This window comes from Syzygium oleosum, unplaced genomic scaffold (genome assembly GCF_021117445.2).
Source record: "Syzygium oleosum isolate NSW1041296 unplaced genomic scaffold, Sole_v2.1 Sole_v2.25, whole genome shotgun sequence".
Lineage (NCBI taxonomy): Eukaryota > Viridiplantae > Streptophyta > Magnoliopsida > Myrtales > Myrtaceae > Syzygium > Syzygium oleosum.
Window position 1 is genome coordinate 751,459 of NW_026607509.1, and position 23,991 is coordinate 775,449.

Genomic DNA, 23,991 nt, shown 5'->3' on the forward strand with positions numbered 1-23,991 from the left:
TTATTGAGAACGAATCGGCCGATAGATGATCATGACGTTTATATTTACAATGTGAGGGACATTGAATATGGAGATCGTAAGATGAAACGAACTCATAACCTCATTTTCTTTCGCAACACATTTTCCTTGCTATTGCGCCCTTCAATTGTCTCGCGATTGAGCATTATAACATGAGTTGCTCGCAATAATTGTTAGCACATAATTCTTGTGGTTTTAGCAAGGAGGCAAACTAGGCATGCCAATTATAACACCTAGTTTTGCAGACTCCACTAGAGGCGATCATGTATACAAAAGGTGAATATCGGTGTTGATTGGAATAATCCCCACGTTAAGTGCTTGCTTTAGACAGATTAAGAGGAAGGGTAGTTGTAAGGTATTCCTTCACTTTCGTGTCGATACCAACCAAGCAAGAAGAAAGAAATCCCCCCCTTCTCTTCTCTTCTCTTCTCTTTTTCGAAACACATTAGTCAAATCATCATTTGTGACGGCGTATTCCTCACAAAATGATTATAGTTAGTTCTTAATTAAGTACGAAATGGTCCATTTGTCAACTCAAACTCTTCTTTGAACAAACCTATGATTTGTTCACATGTTTGCGTAACGAGAGGACTACATTGACAGACAAATGGGTTCATTGTCTTACGTCGATAGTTTCCCATACCGTGCATGCACCAGAAGAAATACTAAACCAAGAGGCATGAAGAGAGCAAGTATTGGGCCTGTTCAACCTTGGGCCTTTCGAAATAGCCCCAAAACGCCTGGCCTTCGGAGAAAATCTATCAACATTTTTATGGCTAATTAGCCGTAAATACGTTTTGATCTCAATTGTGATTGCGAAACGAAAACATCTTACCATCTTTACCTTTGCGCTTATCACCTTAATTAAGAGTATCAATATCGGATTGCGTTAGCCAAACAGCAAATGTTTGAGACTCAGCCATTTTTTTCTTTGGTTTTTCAATCAATTCTAGCAGCCATATTGTCTGTCTTACCATCTTCCTCTTTGCTTACTCACAAATCCCAACATATTAAAGTACCCATGAGTGCCAACTTGATTGTTAGTGCGATAAACCCCAAATGGGCGAATTCAATTCTTATCGGGACCTCCGAATCCGCGGACCCGACACAATTACCATCACTGAGTTAGATGAAACTCATGTTCATACGATTCCCGCATTTTCATCGATTCGATCGACTATAGACCACGTCGATGGTAATCATCCGAGGAAGAGGAGGAGGAGGGGTTGTGCAGATCACTTGGATGGGAAGCAGGAAGCCTGGTCGCATAGCAGTCCGCAGAAATATTATCAGGTCCTTCTCCCTGTGGGACACAAACTCAAAAGGCAAAAGAATCTTTACACGCAGAGGAGAGTGGGGGCTTTCACTGTAAGAGTGAGAAAAATCTTGGTCACCTTCCACTTGGGATTTCACTCTCTCTCTCATCATCCATTCCTGGCTAGGCCTCCTTGCGACCCATCCGAAGTGAAATCCAAACCAGCCAATGAGAGTTCAGGAAACTCCATCGCCATGAACCTTGCAGATAGATAAGTGGCACACCCCCAAATTCTCTCTCTCTGTTTCTCTCTCTCTCTCTCTGTCTCACTCAAAGGACTCTGAGCAAAACTCAACCGCAAAGTGGGAAACTCCGATCGTAACTATCTGACCACCCATGTCGCCACGTGTCCCTCGCTCCTCCACTAAACCAGAAAGCACCCTTCCAACTGTTCCCATACCCTCTCTCTCTCTCTCTCTCTTCTCTCTCTCTCTCTCTCTGGGTCTACAGTGCTCTCGGTGTCGGGACAGAAGAGATATAAGCACGAAAGCTTGCGTCTCCAGAAGGAGGAGGAGAGAAAACATTTGGTGTCACCAAGACACAAATTTGACACCGAGGGGTCGCAAAAAGATTTGATCTTTGATCTTTCCTCTCTCTCTCGCTATCTCTTCTTTCTCTCCTCTCTGTTCGATTGATTCTTTTTTTTTTCCCAACGAACGAGAAACAGAGAGTTTTTGTTTCGAGCGTGATCACAGAGATGGCTACTTTGTTGTCGTCCCAATTCACGTTACCAGCTCCAAAGGCTGATCAACTCTCCTCGCTCTCTCAAAAGCACTACTTTTTACGCTCCTTCCTCCCCAGGAAGACGAACCCAGCAGGCAATTCTTCAAAATCCGCCATGAAAGTGAAATGTGCAGTGGTGGGCAATGGCCTCTTCACGCAGACGACGCCTGAAGTCCGCCGTATTGTGCCGGAGCGAGACGGGAGCCTCCCAACGGTGAAGATCGTGTACGTGGTCCTGGAGGCTCAGTACCAGTCGTCTCTCTCAGCTGCAGTGCTTGCACTGAATAAGAACAAGAGGTATGCTTCGTTTGAAGTTGTGGGTTACTTAGTTGAAGAGCTTAGGGATGAGAATACATACAAAAGTTTCTGCAAGGACCTTGAGGATGCGAATATCTTCATTGGGTCATTGATCTTCGTGGAGGAGCTTGCACTGAAAGTGAAGGCTGCAGTGGAAACGGAAAGGGACAGGCTTGATGCAGTCTTGGTGTTCCCTTCAATGCCTGAGGTGATGAGACTCAACAAGTTGGGCTCGTTCAGTATGTCACAGCTCGGGCAATCGAAGAGCCCCTTTTTCCAGTTGTTCAAGAAGAAGAAGTCTTCTGCAGGGTTTGCGGACAGCATGTTGAAGCTAGTGCGGACGTTGCCGAAGGTGCTCAAGTACTTGCCGAGCGACAAGGCTCAGGATGCTAGGTTATATATCCTCAGCTTGCAGTTCTGGCTTGGCGGGTCGCCAGATAACTTGCAGAATTTCTTGAAGATGATCTCAGGGTCTTATGTTCCGGCACTGAAGGGGACTAAGATCGAGTACTCGGACCCGGTTCTGTTCTTGGACAGTGGAATTTGGCACCCTTTGGCTCCTTGTATGTATGATGATGTGAAGGAGTACTTGAATTGGTATGGCACCAGAAAGGATGCTAATGAGAAGCTCAAGGGACCAAATGCACCAGTGATCGGGTTGATTTTGCAGAGGAGCCACATTGTCACTGGGGACGAGAGCCATTACGTGGCAGTGATTATGGAGTTAGAGGCGAAAGGGGCGAAAGTCATACCCATTTTTGCAGGCGGTCTTGATTTCTCGGGACCGGTTGAAAGGTTCCTGATTGACCCGGTCACGAAGAAACCATTCGTGCATTCGGCGATTTCTCTAACTGGGTTTGCTCTTGTGGGGGGACCGGCGAGGCAGGATCATCCGAGGGCAGTGGAGGCGCTGATGAAGCTCGATGTCCCTTACATTGTTGCGCTGCCTTTGGTGTTTCAAACCACGGAGGAGTGGTTGAACAGTACTCTGGGTTTGCATCCAATTCAGGTAGCTCTGCAGGTTGCACTTCCCGAGCTGGATGGCGGCATGGAACCCATTGTCTTCGCTGGTCGCGATCCTCGAAGTGGTAAGTACGATGCCTTTTTCCGGTTCCTCTTTTTTATAGTTGCCCTGTCTTGCTTCCAAAATAAATGGACAAGCATAACTTTTTTAATGAGCTGATCTCTTCTGAGATGATACTAACATCAACGTCACCAAGTCGATGTTCTGTATTCCTGATTTTCCCTCTCTTTTTTGCTTTGTGCAGAACCATAAAAATAGTAGAAATACCCATTTCACCTTTTGCTTCTGTGTTGCTTTTCCATCTCTCTGCCATCTCATCCTCATCTATCAAACATCAAGTGCTGAATGATATTGTCATCGCAGGGAAATCACATGCTCTTCACAAGAGGGTGGAGCAGCTCTGCACCAGAGCAATCAGATGGGCTGAACTGAAAAGGAAATCAAAGGTACTTGCTTCGCTGCGACATGCCCATTCGAGAAATCGTCTTCTTTGCATATTGTTCTGATTTTCTGTTCCTAGATCTGATATTGCAGAACTGTTTTCAGTAGGATGTGACGATAAAATAGCTAGTGAGTTCAGTTGCAATATTCCCCTCTTTCTAGGCTTTCTTACACCATATGTAGAGCAGGTGCATTAGTCCTACCCAAGTAAAGTCTTGTCTGCCTTTATATTAATTACTACTGCTTGTAGATTCCAGTTTGGCAAAATATAATGTCCTTTACACTCTTTTTTTAACCCAGCATTTATCTGCACCTAAAAATTAATGGCATGGTAGTCGAGAGGGCAAAATTGATACTGATTATCCTTTATGACATCTATTCTTAAATCAGACATGATTTTTTCTGCTAAGTAACCAAGTTCCTGTTGATTGGAGACTCGACATCTTTGAAGTAGGGCATACCTCCCTCCCAGTGATTTGTGTTGGTGGGGAGAGAGAGATGTCAATATCGAAAACTCATCGAACTACTCAAAACTCTACTCAGCCTTTTCTGATGTAAATATGTACTGCTGCAGGCAGAGAAGCGACTTGCAATTACTGTCTTCAGCTTCCCTCCGGATAAAGGAAACGTTGGATCGGCAGCATACCTCAATGTCTTCTCTTCTATCTACTCTGTTCTCAAGGACCTTCAAAAGGACGGCTACAATGTGGAGGGCCTTCCAGAGACTTCTGAAGCTTTGATCGAAGAAGTCATTCATGATAAAGAGGCTCAGTTCAGCAGCCCAAATCTGAATGTCGCCTACAAAATGGGCGTGAGAGAATATTATGACCTCACTCCTTATGCCACCGCATTGGAAGAGAACTGGGGTAAGGCGCCGGGTAATTTGAACTCTGACGGAGAAAGTCTCTTGGTCTATGGAAAACAGTATGGAAATGTCTTTATCGGAGTTCAGCCCACTTTCGGATACGAGGGCGATCCTATGCGGCTTCTTTTCTCCAAATCAGCGAGTCCGCACCATGGATTTGCCGCTTATTACTCTTTTGTGGAGAAAATATTTCAGGCTGATGCTGTTCTCCATTTCGGCACCCATGGTTCACTAGAGTTCATGCCTGGGAAGCAGGTGGGAATGAGCGACGCCTGTTATCCCGATAGTCTTATTGGAAACATACCGAATGTCTATTACTACGCGGCTAACAACCCTTCCGAGGCTACTATTGCCAAACGTCGGAGCTACGCTAATACCATAAGCTACTTGACCCCTCCAGCAGAGAATGCAGGGCTTTACAAGGGACTTAAGCAATTGAGTGAGCTCATCTCTTCGTACCAATCCCTCAAAGACACTGGCCGCGGACCACAGATTGTCAGCTCCATTATAAGCACAGCTAAGCAATGCAATCTCGACAAGGATGTGGAACTCCCGGCTGAGGGAGAGGAGATCTCAGCAAAAGAACGCGATCTGGTTGTTGGAAAGGTTTACTCTAAGATCATGGAAATCGAATCCCGGCTTCTACCTTGTGGGCTCCACGTCATTGGTGAGCCCCCATCAGCGATGGAAGCAGTTGCCACACTGGTGAACATTGCTGCTCTAGATCGTCCTGAAGATGGGATATCATCGCTCCCAGCTATACTAGCTGAGACTGTTGGACTGCGCATAGAGGACGTGTACCGAGGAAGTGACAAGGGAATATTGAAGGATGTGGAGCTGCTTCGACAAATAACTGAAGCATCTCGTGGCGCAGTCACTGCCTTTGTAGAGCGAACAACTAATAACAAGGGTCAAGTTGTTGACGTCACCAACAAGTTGAGCTCCATTCTTGGGTTTGGAATAAATGAACCCTGGATCCAGTACTTGTCGAGCACTAAGTTTTACCGTGCAGATAGAGAGAAGCTTAGGACCCTCTTCGAGTTTCTTGGGGAGTGTTTGCAACTTGTCGTGGCTGATAATGAGTTGGGGAGCTTGAAGCAAGCATTGGAGGGAAAATATGTTGAGCCAGGACCAGGTGGTGACCCTATTAGAAATCCTAAAGTGCTGCCGACTGGAAAGAACATCCACGCACTGGATCCACAAGCTATTCCAACTACAGCAGCGATGCAGAGTGCAAAGGTTGTCGTGGATAGGTTGGTTGAGAGGCAGAAGGTTGATAATGGTGGAAAATATCCTGAAACAGTTGCTCTTGTACTGTGGGGAACAGACAATATTAAGACGTACGGTGAATCTTTGGGTCAAGTTTTGTGGATGATTGGTGTGAGGCCGGTTGCTGATACCTTTGGACGAGTCAACCGTGTGGAACCAGTAAGCCTTGAAGAGTTGGGAAGGCCTAGGATCGATGTGGTTGTCAACTGTTCTGGGGTGTTCAGAGACCTCTTCATCAATCAGGTATGACACTTCTACCCACTATTTAACTAAAGGGTCAGTAGATTGTTTTGATTTTGTGTTAGATGAAAAAGTAGCCGAGTCCTATCTTTACGATTCAAATTAGAATATAAATGTCTCATTATCATGAACCATTTAGATCTGTTCTCATCATGCAATCTAGAACGTACCCTTTAAGATCAGTTCATCTTTTGCAGATGAATCTACTGGATCGAGCTATCAAGATGGTGGCTGAACTGGATGAACCCGAAGAACTAAACTATGTGAGGAAGCATGCATTGGAACAAGCCAAGACCCTAGGCATTGATGTTAGAGAAGCTGCCACACGTGTCTTTTCTAATGCTTCAGGTTCTTATTCCTCCAACATCAATCTTGCCGTCGAGAATTCCTCCTGGAATGATGAGAAGCAGCTCCAGGACATGTACTTGAGCAGAAAATCCTTTGCATTTGATTGCGATGCCCCGGGTGCTGGAATGACTGAGAAAAGGAAAGTCTTTGAGATGGCTCTCAGCACTGCTGAGGCAACATTCCAAAATCTTGACTCTTCCGAAATCTCGCTCACCGATGTGAGCCATTACTTCGACTCAGACCCTACCAATTTAGTGCAGAACTTGAGGAAGGACGGGAAGAAGCCCAGCGCGTATGTTGCTGACACTACAACAGCTAATGCCCAGGTGAAGCTCACTAAACAAATTTCTGATTTTGCTTGCTTTAACCTTTTCAGACTATGCCTCTAGAAGCTTGTTTTCTGATTCACTGCCTTTTACTCTACGAAGTCCCAGACAACATTTTGCTGAGTATGAACTATTTCCGTGATTCAGGTGCGCACACTTGCTGAGACTGTGCGACTGGATGCGCGAACAAAGTTGTTGAACCCAAAGTGGTATGAGGGAATGATGTCTAGTGGGTATGAGGGTGTGCGTGAAATCGAGAAGCGGCTGACAAACACAGTCGGGTGGAGTGCCACGTCAGGCCAAGTCGACAACTGGGTCTATGAAGAGGCTAACTCAACTTTCATTCAGGACGAGGAGATGCTGAACAGGCTCATGAACACAAATCCTAACTCCTTCAGAAAGTTGGTACAGACATTCTTGGAAGCGAATGGGCGTGGCTACTGGGAGACATCTGAGCAGAATATCGAAAAGTTGAGGCAGCTCTACTCCGAGGTCGAGGACAAGATCGAAGGGATAGATAGGTAAATAATAAAAACTTGACAAATTCCCATTGTGTATTGTAGTGCAAATATCAAATTCACAGTTTTCTGATTTATTTGAGGTCGCCTTATCCAAGGAATGGATAGACGTGTAATCTGCGGGAAAATTTGTAACATGACTCTCCACAAGTTTCCCAATGTAATTAATCTGTTCAGGCTTTTAGCGATGGTAACTGACAAAGGTCAATCCATGCACAAATTCCTAGGATTTGAGTATGACCAACTTTAACAAGTGAGGTTCAAAATGACGATACAGAGAACAAGAAGTCATTAAGTTTAGTCATTAAACACAAGTAAGATCCCCAACAAAGAGAAATGCAAGAATTGGCAAACGAGTACCTCGATGGATGCCAAAGGTATACTAGAAGTCGCGGCATGCACCAGATATATGCGATTCCAGCCAATGGGATTGCCCCGTTATCCTCGAAGAAATGAAATGACAGCTATTTAAGCATTCCATGCTGCTAGGAAATTGCTCTATTAGAGGTCAATAATGGTAAAGAGGAAGACTGGCTATTAGGGAGTCAATCATTCATCAAGTCCTGTTTGGTGATGTTTCCCTCTCGGACTTATAGGCTAATTCCAACCGAACATACATGACCGATGATTTCGACGCTGCCAATATTTTTGTGGCCTCTTTTTTCCGGTAAGGATTGTTGATCAGAAGGATCCAATAAGGCAGTTCAAGTCATTAATGGACTGAAAATGTCACCTCAGGTACTCTTGGACTATTTTATCAGAGATTATGCCATCTTTCTTGCTCAGGAAATTCCACCTAAAGGGCGTTAAAATCTCTTTAGACAAAGCCTCCTGGTCCCTTCTTGTAGGAGAACTTTAAGATCTTAGGAAGGGCAATTCTAGGATTTTGTTGGGGGAAAATTGTCCAAAAAGTCCTAAATTTATTGCATTTTTGCCAATTCAATCCTAAATTTTTTAAGTTTGCCAATTCAGTCCTACATCTTTTCACTTTTTGTTAATTGAGTCCTTCCAGCCAATTTTGGCCGGCCGGCGCCAGCAGTCCGGCCAACGCTGACGTGGCAATTTTAAAATATTTTATATATATATATTTTTTTTTTTGCAATCTTCCCTCTGGCCGGTCCGGCAACCGGCGATCGACCAGAGGCGCAACCTCTGGCAAAGCTTGCCCTCGCCCACCGCTGCCAGGCCGACCTCGTCGTCACTGGGCGAGGTGAACCTAGTGTCAGCGAGGTCGGCCTCGATCTCGCCCAAGCAGCGGCGGGTGAGGCTCGCCCTTGCCAGTGGCCGGCAGGAGCAAGCTTCGCCAGAAGCCGGCGGGAGCAAGCTTCACCAGAAACCGGCGAGGTCGACCTCGCTAGCCTGACTAGAGGGAAGAAGGGCAGAAAAAAAAAAGAAAAGAAAAAAATTAAAAAATTCGAATTTTTTTTTAAAAATTGCCACGTCAGCGCTAGTCGGACAGCCAGCCGGCCAAAATTGACCGGATGACTCAATTGGCAAGAAGTGAAAAGGTTAAGGACTGAATTTGCAAACTTAAAATGTTTAGGATCGAATTGGCAAAAGTGCAATAGGTTTGAGATTTTTTGGATGATTTTCCCTTTTGTTGGGTGAAAGACAATGAATGGCGATAGACTTTCCTCACTTGTCTTAAACGCAAACTCGTTCCAGATAAAATGCGTTCGCATCATGATCAAAAGCGACTATAGCAACAAGAAGATGGCCTAAAATGGCTCCTTGGAGGAGCCCCAGCAAAACTCCTGTCAGAAAAGGAAATAAGTGTAAAGACAAGTGTTTAAGCAGCTCCATATATAAAACTAGGGGAAAATTTCAATTTGGGGTCCAAAGTGAGGCCATTTTCTCAAAATGGGGTCCCAAGTGAATTTAGTGCCAAATTGATATCCAAAGCCCCCAAAAAGTGTCAAATAAGGGTCTGGGTCGCCGGCCGGCGATCCCGCGACTGTTCCGGCGAACGAAACAATGTTTTTATATATATTTTTTCTTTTCCTTTTCCTCTTTTTTTTTTCTCCTTTCCCTCCGTTGGCCATTGCTGGGGCCGGCGGAGGTCGCTGGCCTCAGGCGGAGGTGGCCCTGGCCGGCGAGGGTGACCCAGGGCCGAGCGAGGGCCGTCCTCGCCTGGGCTGGGCGGGCGAGGGCGACCCTCGCTAGATCCGGCGAGGGATGCTCTCGCCAGATCTGGCTAGGGTCGCCCTTGCCGGCGAGGGCGAGGGCCGCCTTCGCCTGGGCTGGGCGGGCCAGGGCGACCCTCGTCCTCACCGGCTGGTTTTGGGTCGCTGTTTTTGTCGCTGAAAATTTCGATCTTGAAGCTGCGGAATTTGGATCTGAATTCGATTCGTGTTTGGGCAGATAGGAGATGGCGAAGTCGAAGAACCACACCGCGCACAATCAGTCCTACAAGACCCACAAGAACGGTATCAAGAAGCCGGAACAGTCGCCGGATCCGGAGGCACCGCCACACCTCCACCAAAGGGGTAATCATTACCTTCCCCCCCCCCCCCCCCCCTTGCCGGATCCGGCGAGGGCCGCCCTCGCCCGCCCAGCCCAGGCGAGGGCGGCCCTCGGCCGACCCCGACGAGGGCGACCCAGGGTCAGGCGAGGGTACGCCCTCGCCGGCGTCGAGGCGAGGGCCGCCTCGCTTTGGGGCCGGGCGGGCGGGGCGGCCCTCGCCCTCGCCGGCGTTAGGCAACCCTCGCCCGACCCTGGGTCCCCCTCGCCGGCGAGGGCTGCCTCCACCTGAGGCTGGCGACCTCCGCCTGAGGCTGGCGACCTCCGCCGGCCCCGGCAATAGCCGGTGGAGGGAAAGGAGAAAAAAAAAAAGAGAAAAAGGAAAAGAAAAAAACAAAAAAAAGAAAAAAAAATATAAAAAGCACTGTTCCGTTCGCCGGAACAGTCGCGGGATCGCCGGCCGGTAGGTATTTTGGCCGGCCGGCGACCCAGACCCTTATTTGACACTTTTTGGGGACTTTGGGTACCAATTTGGCACTAAATCCACTTGGGACCCCATTTTGAGAAAATGACCCCACTTTGGACCTCAAATTGAAATTTTCCCTAAAACTAGGGTAGATCAAACATACAAAGAGGGTCGTCGAGAAAAACAAATTTCCTTTTGATATATTCACGAGGAAATTACGAATGAAGATATCATGTCCTCGGAGAGGCTTCCCAGTCACAAAATGAATGGTACAAGGCTAATATACAAGAAAAGAAAAAGAAGGGAAGATAGTTTCTTCCTCCCAAGGTTAAAATTGTAAAGTTAAATGAAGGTCAAAAAGGACTTATCGATACAATTTAACCACCTGATCTTCGTTTTCGGTACATAATTCTCTGTTCTTTCCAGTGCAGCTCCTCTATGTGTCCATTTCTCAGCAAAATCCGACAGCTTTACATGTTCAAACCAACTCCATCAAAAGAGGATCACCTTCGGCCATTAGCCTGATGAGTTTAATAAACTCCTGTTCACTTGATACATTCCAAGGATGTACTGCCGGTGCTTGGGCGGAATAAAATGTCGAATTACTTGATGGGGGTTTTCTTTTGTAGATCATTGTGCTAAAGACCGAATCGAAATTCTGAGAGGAGTCCATTGACAAGAAAAACATGGGTATTGCAACGTTGTGATGTATATCTAGATCGCCCACCAAACTAACCAGATCGTCATAGTCGGCGACAAATCGTCTAGGGATGTAAAACACTTCAGAATTGCAAATAGCGAAGCTCTGTTGACTGTTGACAGCTTCTTTGTAGCTGACCTGGAAGTGAACTGGCATCGAGCTAACGACCTTCTTTACCAATTCCCCTTGTTTCGAAAACCAGTCGGAGTTGCCACTCGCAGAAACCATGGTCCAAGAATTTGATACCTGGTTCGCCAAAGTTTTGTTAGTCAAGTGTGGAGGAATCCAAGGGGAGAGCTTTTTTTTTTTGAGCAAAAAGGGGAGAGCTTAATAACCAACATATTGAGTGAAAGCGAAATTCGGGAGAGAATCAAGAAAAAAGTTAGTAATAGATGCATAAAGCTTGCATTAAGCATGTTTAAGTGCAATGACAATGGCACCATGGTACCGAAGAACTTGCTAAAGGAGTGTCTCCCCAGCTATCAACTGTTCTTTTGATAAGCTGCTTTATCCATTTGATTAACTAGTAAAGAAAAAGGTATAGGTTCTTAACAGCTTTGATCCTGTTAGTTTCAGAAAATGATCCAATATGACCACTCAAGAGACATATTTTTAGGAGTCAGTTGACCAACTTGATGCAGAGTATCTGCCAAGAGGACATAAAACCGGACCACTATCCTTAAGAAACAGAAATCATTAAGATGAAGGTGGTCGAGTGGTTTTCCATTGAAAGACGAGTCGGACAATTATGTTTTCAAGTTTTGGGATTATTGTCCAACTCATTGCTATATAATAGATGAAGCCTAATTGAAAATTTGTCCATTTCCCATTCCCATATTCAATAATAATATGGTTACAGAATGTGTAAAAATTCATTACCTTATCAGTGATCCACAGTTTACTTTTGTCTGCTTGTAGCAGATTCCAGTAATTAAGAATTGTGTCATCCTGGAGGAACATAAATCCTTCTGCACTGGTAAATCTATTGAATATAGTTGGCAGCTGTCTGCAAACAGAATCAGATGGTATGAGCTGTATATTATCTAGTTGCCTCCTCAGTTAAATATGAAGTGCAAATAACAAAAGCAACAAAGGACCCAAATATGCAATTTTATCAAATAATCACCAGACCTCACTCTTCTAGAATCTAGTATAATGTCACAGCCCAAACCCACAACTTGTAAAGCACAAGAGAGAGACCTCATATAGGCGAGACTAAATAAAAACACTATACTCAACATTTTGATACCGTAATTGTACAAAAATACATGCAATCAATCTCAAAATCTAACTGCCAGCCTACATATCTATCCTATGAAAACTGTTAAGCATACCCAAAACCTTCTATCTTTGAGGCCCAAGTAGAAGTCACCCCTGAACTTCGTAATTATTCTCCAAATCTTGAAGACGACATTTTAAAAGCACTTAGAGCATTAACCAGTAAAGCTTTTATGTAATTGTATCAGATAGGCGTGATAGCCATCAGAGAAGATTTTTCTCAAGGGGATAACTCTCAAATTAGCGACATCACACCAAATCCAAACTAAGAGTCCTCGAGTTCCCTGAAAGGCAGTGTATCAAAGTGCCCTACAGGTGACATTTTACTCCCTTACAAGCAAATTGAGTAGCCTGCACAACATATATAGTGCAATCTTTCCCCATAAGTTTACACATACAGATTCTAACTACCAGTTGTCATTAAATGGTGATAGTTCCATCTAAATTACAGATAGCTTTAGTTTGATCCGGTTGCCACCAAATCATTCTAAATCTGGGCTTTTAGTTAGAATAAGCTCCAAGTTCTGCAGGCCTTTATCGAAACATCTCAATCTATGTCCTATAGGAAGTGAGTTATGATCCCCTTTACAGTTAACCTGAATGCTACATTGCTGTGAACTGATGCAAGATCCCCAGTGGGCATACTCACTCCATGTGTATGACATAAGTGCAAGGCAAAATGGGAAATGATATACAAAGAACAATGCATATGTATAAACTCGACTTACTTGTAAACTTGGTCTAGGTGACCCTCTTCAACAGCAAGGTCAGGATTTCTTTGCTCTGACAATATGACAACAGCTTTGAAAATCCGGCCATAAAGCAATCTCCATTCAAGAGCTGTGCGCTCCACAGGCCCGCTGCAGAACATAATAAGCACCACATTCCCAAAATTCTTTCTCCAGCGAACCAAGTTGCCAATCTCATAGTTAACAGTCCCAGTTTCCTCGACTCCCAGATGAACTGATGGCAACTTTCGAGGGATGAACTCCTTCCGATCCCCATGGCCAATGCTTGCTCGAGGCCGATCCAACTCTAATGACATGAGTCTGGGTTGTTGGTATCCAACAGAGAGCAAGTCCTGGAGCCAAGCAGCAGTAAACATCACATCCTTGTCGGCCCAAAAACCCTCCTCTGCCATCTTATAGCTCAACTCTAATATCTTCTCAAACAATCTGTGCTTACTTGATCTCCACGAAACCAAAAACTTGATTAGACGGCCAACATTAATGTGAAGATCCTTCTCCTCAGAAAATGGGTATGCCTCAATTCTGTCATATCGATGGACGGTAGGCGGGTAAACAACGACATAACCACCGATTTCCCACAAGAGCCTCTGTGCCCAATATCCCCTCAGTACATCAGAAGCCATAGTGCTGACGGAGACGGGAAGCATCAGACCCCAAAATGCCGAGGAATGATACATAGTATTGAACGAATTGAGAGGCACCATCATTCCTTGCGGTAATGCCACTTTTGGAGCGTGCGCATCAAATCTAATGTCAAAGGCCTCCAGACCCGATTTTCGAGTGAAATAAAACACCGAATCAACATCAGGCAAGCCATTTGAAATGCCCTGTTGTATAAGTTGCTTCCCACCAAAAACCTGAGTGTAGAACTCCTCATGGCCAACTTCACCCACATTTTCCAATGGTAATCCCCTAGGCCATACAGACCGCTGTCCGAAATGAATATACGGATTAATGATAGTCCTATTTGGGTTCTCGTGACTATACTGCAATATAATATCTTGCCTAGCACCCTCACCAACCAGCTCAACATCAAAATGCTTTCCCAAATCCCCATCAATCACCTCCCCGCGATCATCCGCATCAAAGATCCTGTTCGCCCCGTGCTGGATCGCGAACAAATACCCAACGCTCTTTCTAACATACGAATCATAAGGCAAGTAATCGACTACCCGAAAACTCAAAGTGGCCTGTTGCTCCAATGACAGAAAAATCGCACCTTTGAGCTTCCAATCGGCCGGGGTCCTGGAATTACCGATCGCCAGGACCTGCCACCCCTTGAGCTTCACGAGATTTTTCAGCGACTCCGACGGGTAACTCGAGACCGAGACCACGATCCACCTCTCCGATCGGAAATTCGCATAGGGCGAGGACTTGTCGGTGACCCCGGCGACCGAACCCCAGTCGACGCGAGGGAATTGGAGGGCCTGGAGGCTCTCGGACTGGGTGTTCTTGAAGCAGAGGAGAGCTGCCGAGTCGCCGACGTTGTAGAGGAACAAGAACGCGGCCACCGTGACTATGAGGACGCCGACGGTGAAGATCTTGTACAGATTCTCAGACGCCCAGGTGGAGAAATCGAGGCTCTTGGGCTCGGAGAACCGATGGTTCTGATGCAGGGTCGGGAGGGCCGCCCTGATCTGACCCTGCATCTGGGTCTTGGGCGATTTGGGAGCAGCCGGCGCCGCACGGTCCTGGACCAGCATTCTTCTGGGAGCTCACGAAATGGGCACTGAGCAAATCGCCAGTCGCGACCCAGTTCAGCTCGAGGTCAATCCGAGTTTGACTCGGGAAGTGAACGGCGCGACGGAAACCGAGACGGGAGGCACCAAGAAAACCAAGACCCAAGAAGTCAAGAACCACTTGCCGACGACGAGCTCAGCTCGATCCAGTCTCTTGCTGCCGACACGGTGGTTGGGTCGCGGGCTTTTCCTTCCCTTCTTCTGCTTCCTTCTTGCTTAAGATGCAATCTTGGAATGCTTTTCCGCGGACGGAACGCGACGCGACGCTTGAGCTGCGAGTGTTAAATAAGCGACGGCAAAGCGTTTGGTGCTCCAATTTTCTTCCTTTCTTCTTTTCGGGGCGTGGGGTATGGATATGTCCCTGTCTGGACCTGTACAGGGCATGTGTGTATGGCGTTTTGTTTCTCTCTCTCTCTCTTTCGTATTCCCAGTATTTATTTGCTATTGCTAACGTGGGAATGTGATGGATTTGTGGGGTTTTCTATTGCGCAAACGTAAATCGGGAGCTGTTCCTGTTCGGATCCGACGATTTGTTTTATGAGGGGTTGGTCTTGTCGAGTGTTGATGATGCTTTGGGGTGATCGTCGAGGTTGGACACTGGACAGTGGCGGTTGGCCCTTTTCTGCTTGGTGATGGCGAGAGGTGACCTGCAGCTGCAAGTTGAGGCTTAATTTTATGCTCTCTCTTGAATGTCTGAATTCTTTTTAGTTTTTGTGACCAATCTTTTAGATTGAGAGGCAGGAAAAAGAAAAGGAGATATATTGGACCCAAAATTTGCATTAGGTAAAGAGCGTGCTGTATAAACATTAGGCTTCGTGTAATCGAGTGTAACTTTCGCCGGTTGAGATATCGAGTTCACTTCCGAGTTTCGGTTAGACATTATTCTCTGTCATGAGTCGGATTTTTCATTCTCGATCTATATTCTTCCAAATCAAATGAAATCGCATCACTCTGTTTTAATCTTTCAAATCGTGCATGAAAAGACTTAATATGGATAAAGACATCCCACAAGATAAAATCTTTATGGTGAGCTTCTCTCAAGAGTCAATTGAAAAATCGCCGAGCAAAACTATGGCGAGCTTCCCTCGAGAGTCGATGGAAAAATTTGCTTGAGCGAAGCTTATTTTTCCAACCTAATATTGATAGACTTGCAGTTTTTGCACGAAGATAGGGCTTCTATGCCTTGAGAAGCTTGAGATATTTGATTTTGGTTTAACGATATTGTGATCCTCGTGAGATAAGACGTAAAGGTTAATTCTCTTTAATCCGAATATAAATCACTTACGTTGATTGAATGGAAAAAGAAGGTTTAGTAAGAGTATATTTTACAATAAGTTTGGTTTATAGAATGCCTATTCCTATGTTTGTTGTGCAGATACGAGGTGCGATGAACATTGCAAATGGAATGGGGAATGTCCTTTCCACCTCTGAAAAAGAATCATGCTTTTTCTTTACTTCATTTTTTAAAAAACAAATTATTTAATTAACCTATATTGATAACTGTTAAATATTAAGTATTCAGCTACAAACAATCAATAAACTAAAGTTAATAAAAAGTTATGATTACTTTTACATAATTTATAAGTATAAATTATTATTAAAAATACCGATTATTCTACTATCTGATAATAGATAACTTTTAATAATTTTATGTTATAGTGAAGGTTTATAATCCGTGACCCATTTATTCTTTCTTAACACGAGTGCCGCTTATACAATCTCTTAAGAATAAGAATGGCCTTTAGATTTGAATAACGCAGCATGCTTAAAAAAAAAAATACAGATCGACACGCAAGCTTAAATATGTCAATTTGTGCTTGAAGGGATAAGCTAGTCGAATCCTGTGAGGCACAAAATTCGTCACATATTTATCGTATCGAATTCAGACTTATTTAATCACCCTTGACATCGTGCAAATTGATCACGTCGGGAATCGCCCTACCCTAATTATTATTATTCTTTTGGCATAGTGGCGAAAGAAATTTTGTCTTCACGGCCGACGGAAATCGGGACGGCCACCCACCGACATTCCTGGAAAACGTGGACCAGTTTCGCTTTTCCTGACGAAGGCGAATCGGACCGGGGCGACATGAACGGGTCGGACTCGGGGCTCTGTCCCTGGACAGTCCGTGGGAGTTATTCGGACCTTCTGTGGCCCGAGGCTGGACCGAGCCCTGGTTTTGGTTGATGCCCTCCCCCTAGTGGTCTCCACGCTGGGGTCCAAGTCCCAAAAGCAGCCCATTTCTCCACTTCACTTCTGACAGACGACATAATACACCCTGTCGTTTCTGGGAAATTTTCTTTCCGTCTGACGTGGCGTGCATTTTAGGTCCGATAATAAATTGACAAGTGTTCGCTGAATTGGAATAAAAAAATAAAATTTTAACTTCAAGATCTGGAGGGTCGTCCATGGCTCTTCAACTTTGCCCGTCCAGGGCTGCTGATGCCGAACGAGCCGTCATCGCCCATGGCTCCCTAGATCTGGAAGTTCGGCCCGGGTCTTCAATTCCGCCCGTCCATGGCCGCCGGAGCCGAACGAGCCCGCAGCCATGGCTCTAGATTTGGAAGTTCGGCCGGCTCCGTCGAACGGTCGCGATGAACCGACGATGCAAAGGATTGTGGGGAGTGTTGGAGTGAAGAAGGTAATGCTAATGAGAGAGTTGACGAGAGAGATGGTGATGGCGATAGAGTGGAATTATAGGGGAAAAAGGTGAAAAGAGAGAGACCCTGTTCGTGTTTTTGTGTGTGAAGACCATAAGCTCCAATTTTTGTTGGCTTTTGTTTCCGAGCACACCCGACCACGCTTGTTTTTTTGGGACGAACCTCCGTTGCCATAGTTGCAGATATGGAGATGGTCCAGCAGTGAGTTCATCTAGAATTGAAGATGGAGCTCTTCGTTGGGGAAGACGGAACGTATCGGCGGCGAGTTCCACGAGCCAAAATCTAGCAAGCAAAGCCATGGACGGAGCAAGAAGACGGAGCCACCGGCAGTACTCTTGGACGAAGGATGGAGAAGAGAGAACTTGGAGGCCATGGTTGTGAGCGACGACAGCTCGTTCGGCACTGGCGGCCATGGATGGGTAGAATTGAAGAGCCAAGCCAAACTTCCATATCTGGAGCCATGGCCGTGAGTGATGGCGGTTCATTTGGCACTGGCGGCCATGGACGGGGCAGAATTGAAGAGCCATGCACAACGGCCAAGTCCGGAAGGATTTGAACTCCGATTCAGTGGACATGTGTAAATTTATTATTGGTCCTAAGTAGAAAACACATGCCACGCCAGCAATTGACGTGACACTTTGTAATTGCAACCACCGGATATTTTCTCCTACATTCGGATTGGATCAAAACCGAATATACTTATGGGTTTATATGCTCTTTTTATATATGTGTACTTTCTCTTCATTTATCAATTTAATTTTTTTGTTGTATTCTCTAACATGGTATTAGAGTCGGGGCGCCGCCCCAATTTATTTCGCGTGTGTGTTCACTCCATTTTGTCAAATCTCGTGTTTTCTTCGCGATCGGGTTTAAGTTTTCGAGTTTGACAAAGGAACAATAATATAAGTTAGAAATCATGCAAAGTATCATTCACACTGTAGTTATTAACTTTCTCATCAGTTGGAAAATATGTAACCCCTAGCAACCGGTAATTTTAAGTTTTTAACATGCATTAAGTAGGTTCGAATGAACAAAAACAAGCATCAACTTATCTATTGTTAATAAACTCTCAGCTCATATAAAATGCATGTTTGAACGTCGTAATAAATTTTCTTCAGATGGTCATAAATTTCGATATTAAAAAAAATTAAAAGTTTTCGTGATTAATAGTAGATTCACGTTAGTCCAAATAAGAAAACGTCTACAATAGTAATCATATAGGATCAATAACTTTTATAAGTATTTTGTCACAAAACGTACTCACGGAATTTTTTTTTTTTCATCGGATATAAAATTTTTCAGTGATACAAGATAATATTGGTTGTTGCTCGACGCAGAATCAAATTCTTCGGTGGTCACTCACAACACTATATTAGGGGTGCGCATGAATACCATTATGTGCCCGGGAACTATTTTTGAACAGAAATGATTTTTTTTTTATTCTGTGCCCGGAAATAATTTCTGAGTATTTGACCACCCGCCTGGGTGGCACTGCTGGAGCGCGCACTCTTCCTCTCGCAAAAGGTTGAGTGTTCGAATCCCGAGTGCCGCAGGGTGACTTAACCGGTGCACGTGTGTGGTGGCTAGCACGTGTCGCCCCCAGGGTTTACCTCCCGGCTGTCGGCCGTGCGGGGGTTCCCTGGGTCATCAAAAAAAAAAAAACAATTTCTGAGTATTTGAAGGCGTTTGATAAACTGTCCAAAATTTCTATTCCTAGAGTAGAAAAGAACAGAAATGCGTTTGGTAACTACATAAAATTTCTGTTCCCAAATAATATTTTAATAATATTTTGAATTGTTTAATTTTTTTTTTCTTTCTACCCATTTTCTTCTTTGGCCATGGTCTGCCGCGTAAGCTGACGATTTGGCGAACCACTGCCCCAGGCCGCGAGGGCCGTGACGCCCTCGCCGGCCCTCGGGCTCGTGGCGATGGTGACGTCGGCGGCCTGGTGAGGCTCAGCCCAGCAGAAGAACAACACAAAAATAAGAAAAGAACAAAAAGAAAAAAGAAGAAAAAAAACTGATTCTCAAAATTGTGCCGAGAAAAAAGAAATAACTTTTTTACTTCTTGTTTCTCTTCCAAAACCTGTTTAAGCACAAATTTTTGCAAAAATGTGCCCGGGAACAAAAAGTTTACCAAACGCATTTCGTTCCCCAAACTATTTCTGGGAACAAAAGAACATAAATTTTCACTGTTTGGCACATTGCCAAACGGGCCTAGGTCTTGATTTAAGATTTTTTTTGAATTTTTTTTTTAAACAAAAGGGTGGGGAGGAGACGTTAGAGAGATTTTTCGAGCTCGCCCGAACCGTTTCGATTCATCTTCATCCTCCAAACGCCCCGCGAGCGTGGTGACCACCACCTCGACGGAGAGCTTTTTAAATCGAAACTTTTTGCCCGCCATTTCCCCCGGGAAAAACACAAGGGGAAGTCAAAAAACAAGGAGGAGAGGATGACGTCACTGACGCCATTCCCGTGCTCCCTCGAACGCACTGCCGCTTCCGCTCTCCTCCTCCTCTCCGCCCAGCCTCCCTCTCTCTCTCCTCCTCCTCCTCCGTGACTTTCTCTCTCTCTCTCTCTCTCTCTCTGCACTCGTCGTCTTCGTTGCATCCGCTTCTTCTCTTCCGTCCGCCATTGACGTCTCTCTCTTCTTCTTGCTTGCTCTGTTGCTTTGTTTCAAGGCCCCGCGAGGACGCCGCCGTCGACCCGATCAAGGAAGGGAGCGCCGGCTCCGGCTCCGGCTCCGGCTCGACGCTGAGCTTGGATTCGGCCGGTTCCAAGCCGTGCTCGCCGTCGAAGACCGGCGGTGTCTCGCCCGAGGACTTCCGGGCGCACCAGCTGCGGATCATCGCCGTCGCCGCTCGTTTCCACGAGTTCAAGCTCCAGGTGATCCTCGCGCTGCTGCCTCTTCTTCTTCTTGCTCGTTTGTTTGCCAGATGATCTTTGCTCAGATTAGAATGGCGCGCCGAGCTCCGAGTTCGCGAATCTGTTTTGTAGTCGCCAGCTCATTTATCCTCGCTGATCGTCATGTTTGATGCATCGATGATCGTCGTTCTGAATCGTGTTTGTTCTCAGTGGAACATATGGAAGCCGGTCTTACTTAGTTCCTTGTGTTAAGCGGCATGACTCGATCCCTCTGATGCAGTGAGCTATCCAAGCGGAAGTGGCTCCAGTTTCTCCTTTCTTCGTACATTCATCTGGATTCTAGACTTGAAATTTTGAAATCGTAGTCTGAGTTAAATCGTTACTGAGAGAAAGTCATCCGTGATCGTTGAGATTTCCTTTGCATCCTCATACCTCTGTGTTCTGCACTGTCACTTTCCATTTACTATCTTCTCCTTAAATTCGAAGTTTGGACACTGCGTGATGAGATCGTCAGTTTCAGCGACTTTCAGAAAGAATTTCTCTATTTTTAACTCGTCACGTAGTTGGATTGCTTGTTTTTCTTTCTCAATAAACACTGATTATTAGCTATAATGCAATCTGCTTGATTTCGCTCGGTCTATACACAGATTACAAAATGCCTGCAACTACAATTCCTGTTCTCTGAATATTTGCATTGGTCTGTTCAAATTCCGATTTATTTCGTCACTTGTTGGCAAATTGCACGTGTCAGTGAATGGGACTTCAAATGGATAGTCACTTGCTCACAGGTGGCCCGAAGAGCTCGGTCGAAGATCATCAAGAGCTCTGATGACTGGAAGTCCAACATGAACTGCAAGACCGTGTCGATGTCCTCATCTGAATTTGAATCAACAAAGGCGGCTTCAGGTATAACTAGCAGCTCCAGCGAGGGTTCGAGCGCTCAAAGTCTTGGAGTCCAAAGTTTCAAGAAGAAGCGTGAGGAGGCTCACTGCGAGGTGCTCAGTCGGAAGCGCCCAGGCTCAACGCCCATGCGCCGTCGAGCTGATGCCATTCTGACCTTCCTCTCTGAAGGTTGTGCCTCTGAAGTGCAGATCCGTCAAGTGCTTGGTGACAGCCCTGACACCAGCAAGGCTCTCAGAATGTTAGTGCTGCTCTCCTTGTGCATGCTGTGTGAAAGAATTTTTGCTGGTTTATGGATGACTTGGCAAACTAGACCAATCATCAGAGCTGTGATTAACATATGATTCATGTCTTTTGGCAAGTAACTTATTGTGGAATCCTCATGATCTGAGAAATTCTATTAGCGTTAATGAGATTAAGTATAGGCAAGAATCACTGATGTGACTGTGGTCGAGCTTCGATACCATGTCGTACCACATGTTAGCAACATTTCACAAACTCTGCTTATAATGGTGTCATGATCAATTGTTAATGGGTACTAGTAATGCTCGCAGCATCTATGACTTGCATTGTAAACTGAATAAATCAAACATTACAAACAGTATGGTGATTATGCACCGAGTTAATTCGCTGCGAGTTTTGCATTGTCATTGATAAGTCTATCATGTCCGTAAAAGTCTATGATCATGCAAATTCCTTTTCCTGTTTTCTTACATTTATGCGTTGCTAACTCAGGTTGCTTAAGCTAGATGAAGTCAAAAGATCGGGGACAGGAGGAAGGCATGACCCCTATATTTACAAGGTAAGTGCTTCTCATTGACCGATTCAATAATGAAGATGCATGGGAGCTAGAATAGGCATGATTCTGCATATAAGCTTGGGCTAAAGTTGTTCTTTACATGATTCTTATCTGGTGAGTGGTGATCTTACCTCTGTAGGTCACGCAAAGGGAGTATCAGAAAGGTATTGCAGGTTAGTTAGACTGCATAACATGATGACATATAGCAGTATACATATAGTAGTATCCTCTGATTTAGGAGAGCCAATAAATATCATATCTCTAAAGATATATTCATCCCACAGTATATAAAACTGGAGCATAGTCGGCAAAATTAATTTCGTAACAGACTAGAGCTATTCATTCTATGTGCTTGTCTCGTCTGGGACAATGTTAGACCTGGAGAATAAGTTGAATTAGTAACAGAAATATTTGGTCATCATAGTTATGTTCATATGTGGGACACTCGACATGTGGGAACAGCAGTGCTGCATTAACATCCACATTTGCTGGATGATTTGTCAAACTAAGAACTCTTCATCGTACAACTAAGAAATAGGTCAGTATCCGAATGGCCAACGAAATAACTGATCATTTCGTATTTCCCTGTTGTGATGTGAGGTGGTGAAGCAATACGATTTGAAAATTACCTGTTTCCAAATGCATACCATTTCTGTCCTGATAGAGTATGATTAGGACCGATAAACCTTCATTGGACCGTTTCATCACAATACTGTGCCTCGTTCTAAACGACCATCACAAATGTGGAACCATCCTTTTGGAGAAACACCTCTCTTGGGGAAAGATCCGCAATGATAGCTAGTCGATTTCCACTTGAAAAGTAGTGAGCTGTGATAGCATTTGTCCCGAAAGTTCGATTCCATTCCATGTCTCTTCTCCTTCTCAAAGCTCCCCTGGGAATTCATGTTTACCGACATTCTCTGGTCAAAAGGTTTGTTCCAGTGTCCTGATAACAAGTAGAGAAATGTTTATTTGGCAAAAGCAGCAGTTGAGAAATGTAGTGGGATGTTGGATAAGCATTCTTTCGCAGTTGGCCACCGGTCCCAGTCCAGTTTTCGAAGCAAAGCAAAGGACGCATCTTTTGGACTGTTAAGATGAATTAGGCATCCTCTTGCTGCCATGAACGGGTAGATATTCCGAGTCTTGTTTCTTTTTGAATGAGTCCTAATCCGTCCCCCTTTGCTGCGTAGCTCTAGGTTGTTTGATTATTCTGGTCTCACGAAATTAAGACGGAGCCAGAGTCAACCGCCGAACAGTCGCAGACTTTCAAAGCAACCCCACCACGTCAAAAAATTGATCGATGATGCATCCTTGACTCCAGACCTCGTCCAGTCCGATACACCATTCACTCAATTTGTCCGTGCTTCGTTCCAACAGCGTGTTTCCTCCAAGAAAAAGAACAAATTGTATAGAGTTCATGAAAATTTGTTGCCGGAAAAACATCTTGTTCAAGCTAAATCAACCTTTTTAGTTATATGGCAGTGAAAATTGAGAAATGAGTACTAGAACTGAAAATTTTTAGTATCGATATATTATAGATACACGCTAGATATATTAGTGCAAGTCAGATGTTATGCATGAGCTTAAAACTTTTTGTTTTTTTTGTAAAGTCTTGCCGAAGTTAAGGTAACATTTTCTCATTGCCGTGAACCTATGAATGACTAATTTTGAAGTGATTCTTAATTTTGTAAATTCTATGATTATTTTTGGCTATCTTGTCATTGGAATAGGCGTAAATCTTTATTTTTTTAAAATATTTTATACACTCGTGGTTCTCATTTTTTGCTAAAAACCAACTTCTTCCTTTCTTTCTTAAATTCTGTGAATGACTGATGAAGGGAAAGCTGTATCTTTTTCTTTCGTTATACGTTTACTTGAGGGAAATATATCATTTGTTCCTTTATTTTGCTCATTTTCATGCACGGTTCATTTATTTTCATCGTTGGAAAGGTATGCGTACATGGGTGCATTATTAATTAAATTATATGTAA

At 44.7% G+C, this 23,991-nt stretch overlaps 3 protein-coding genes across 3 annotated transcripts; 2 read left to right on the forward strand and 1 right to left on the reverse strand.

Annotated features, from left to right (window-relative positions):
• Positions 1 to 1,802: 1,802 nt before the first annotated feature.
• On the forward strand, positions 1,803 to 7,568 carry LOC115674624 (magnesium-chelatase subunit ChlH, chloroplastic). Its single transcript, XM_030597078.2, has 5 exons — positions 1,803 to 3,441; positions 3,741 to 3,823; positions 4,393 to 6,195; positions 6,390 to 6,866; positions 7,014 to 7,568. The coding sequence occupies exons 1-5, from the start codon at positions 2,031 to 2,033 to the stop codon at positions 7,389 to 7,391; spliced, it is 4,152 nt and encodes a 1,383-aa protein (XP_030452938.1). The 5' UTR covers positions 1,803 to 2,030; the 3' UTR covers positions 7,392 to 7,568.
• Positions 7,569 to 10,484: 2,916 nt separating this feature from the next.
• On the reverse strand, positions 10,485 to 15,045 carry LOC115674652 (probable glycosyltransferase STELLO1). Its single transcript, XM_030597112.2, has 3 exons — positions 13,017 to 15,045; positions 11,890 to 12,016; positions 10,485 to 11,256 (listed from the first exon to the last, which is right to left on the reverse strand). The coding sequence occupies exons 1-3, from the start codon at positions 14,738 to 14,740 to the stop codon at positions 10,789 to 10,791; spliced, it is 2,319 nt and encodes a 772-aa protein (XP_030452972.1). The 5' UTR covers positions 14,741 to 15,045; the 3' UTR covers positions 10,485 to 10,788.
• A 4,812-nt stretch (positions 15,046 to 19,857) lies between these two features.
• LOC115674813 (uncharacterized) lies at positions 19,858 to 22,964 on the forward strand (the record flags this gene model as incomplete). Its single annotated transcript, XM_030597328.2, has 4 exons — positions 19,858 to 20,322; positions 21,090 to 21,442; positions 21,937 to 22,003; positions 22,140 to 22,964. Coding segments are annotated over 4 exons (924 nt in total), but the record flags the coding sequence as incomplete, so codon positions are not given.
• Positions 22,965 to 23,991: the final 1,027 nt, after the last annotated feature.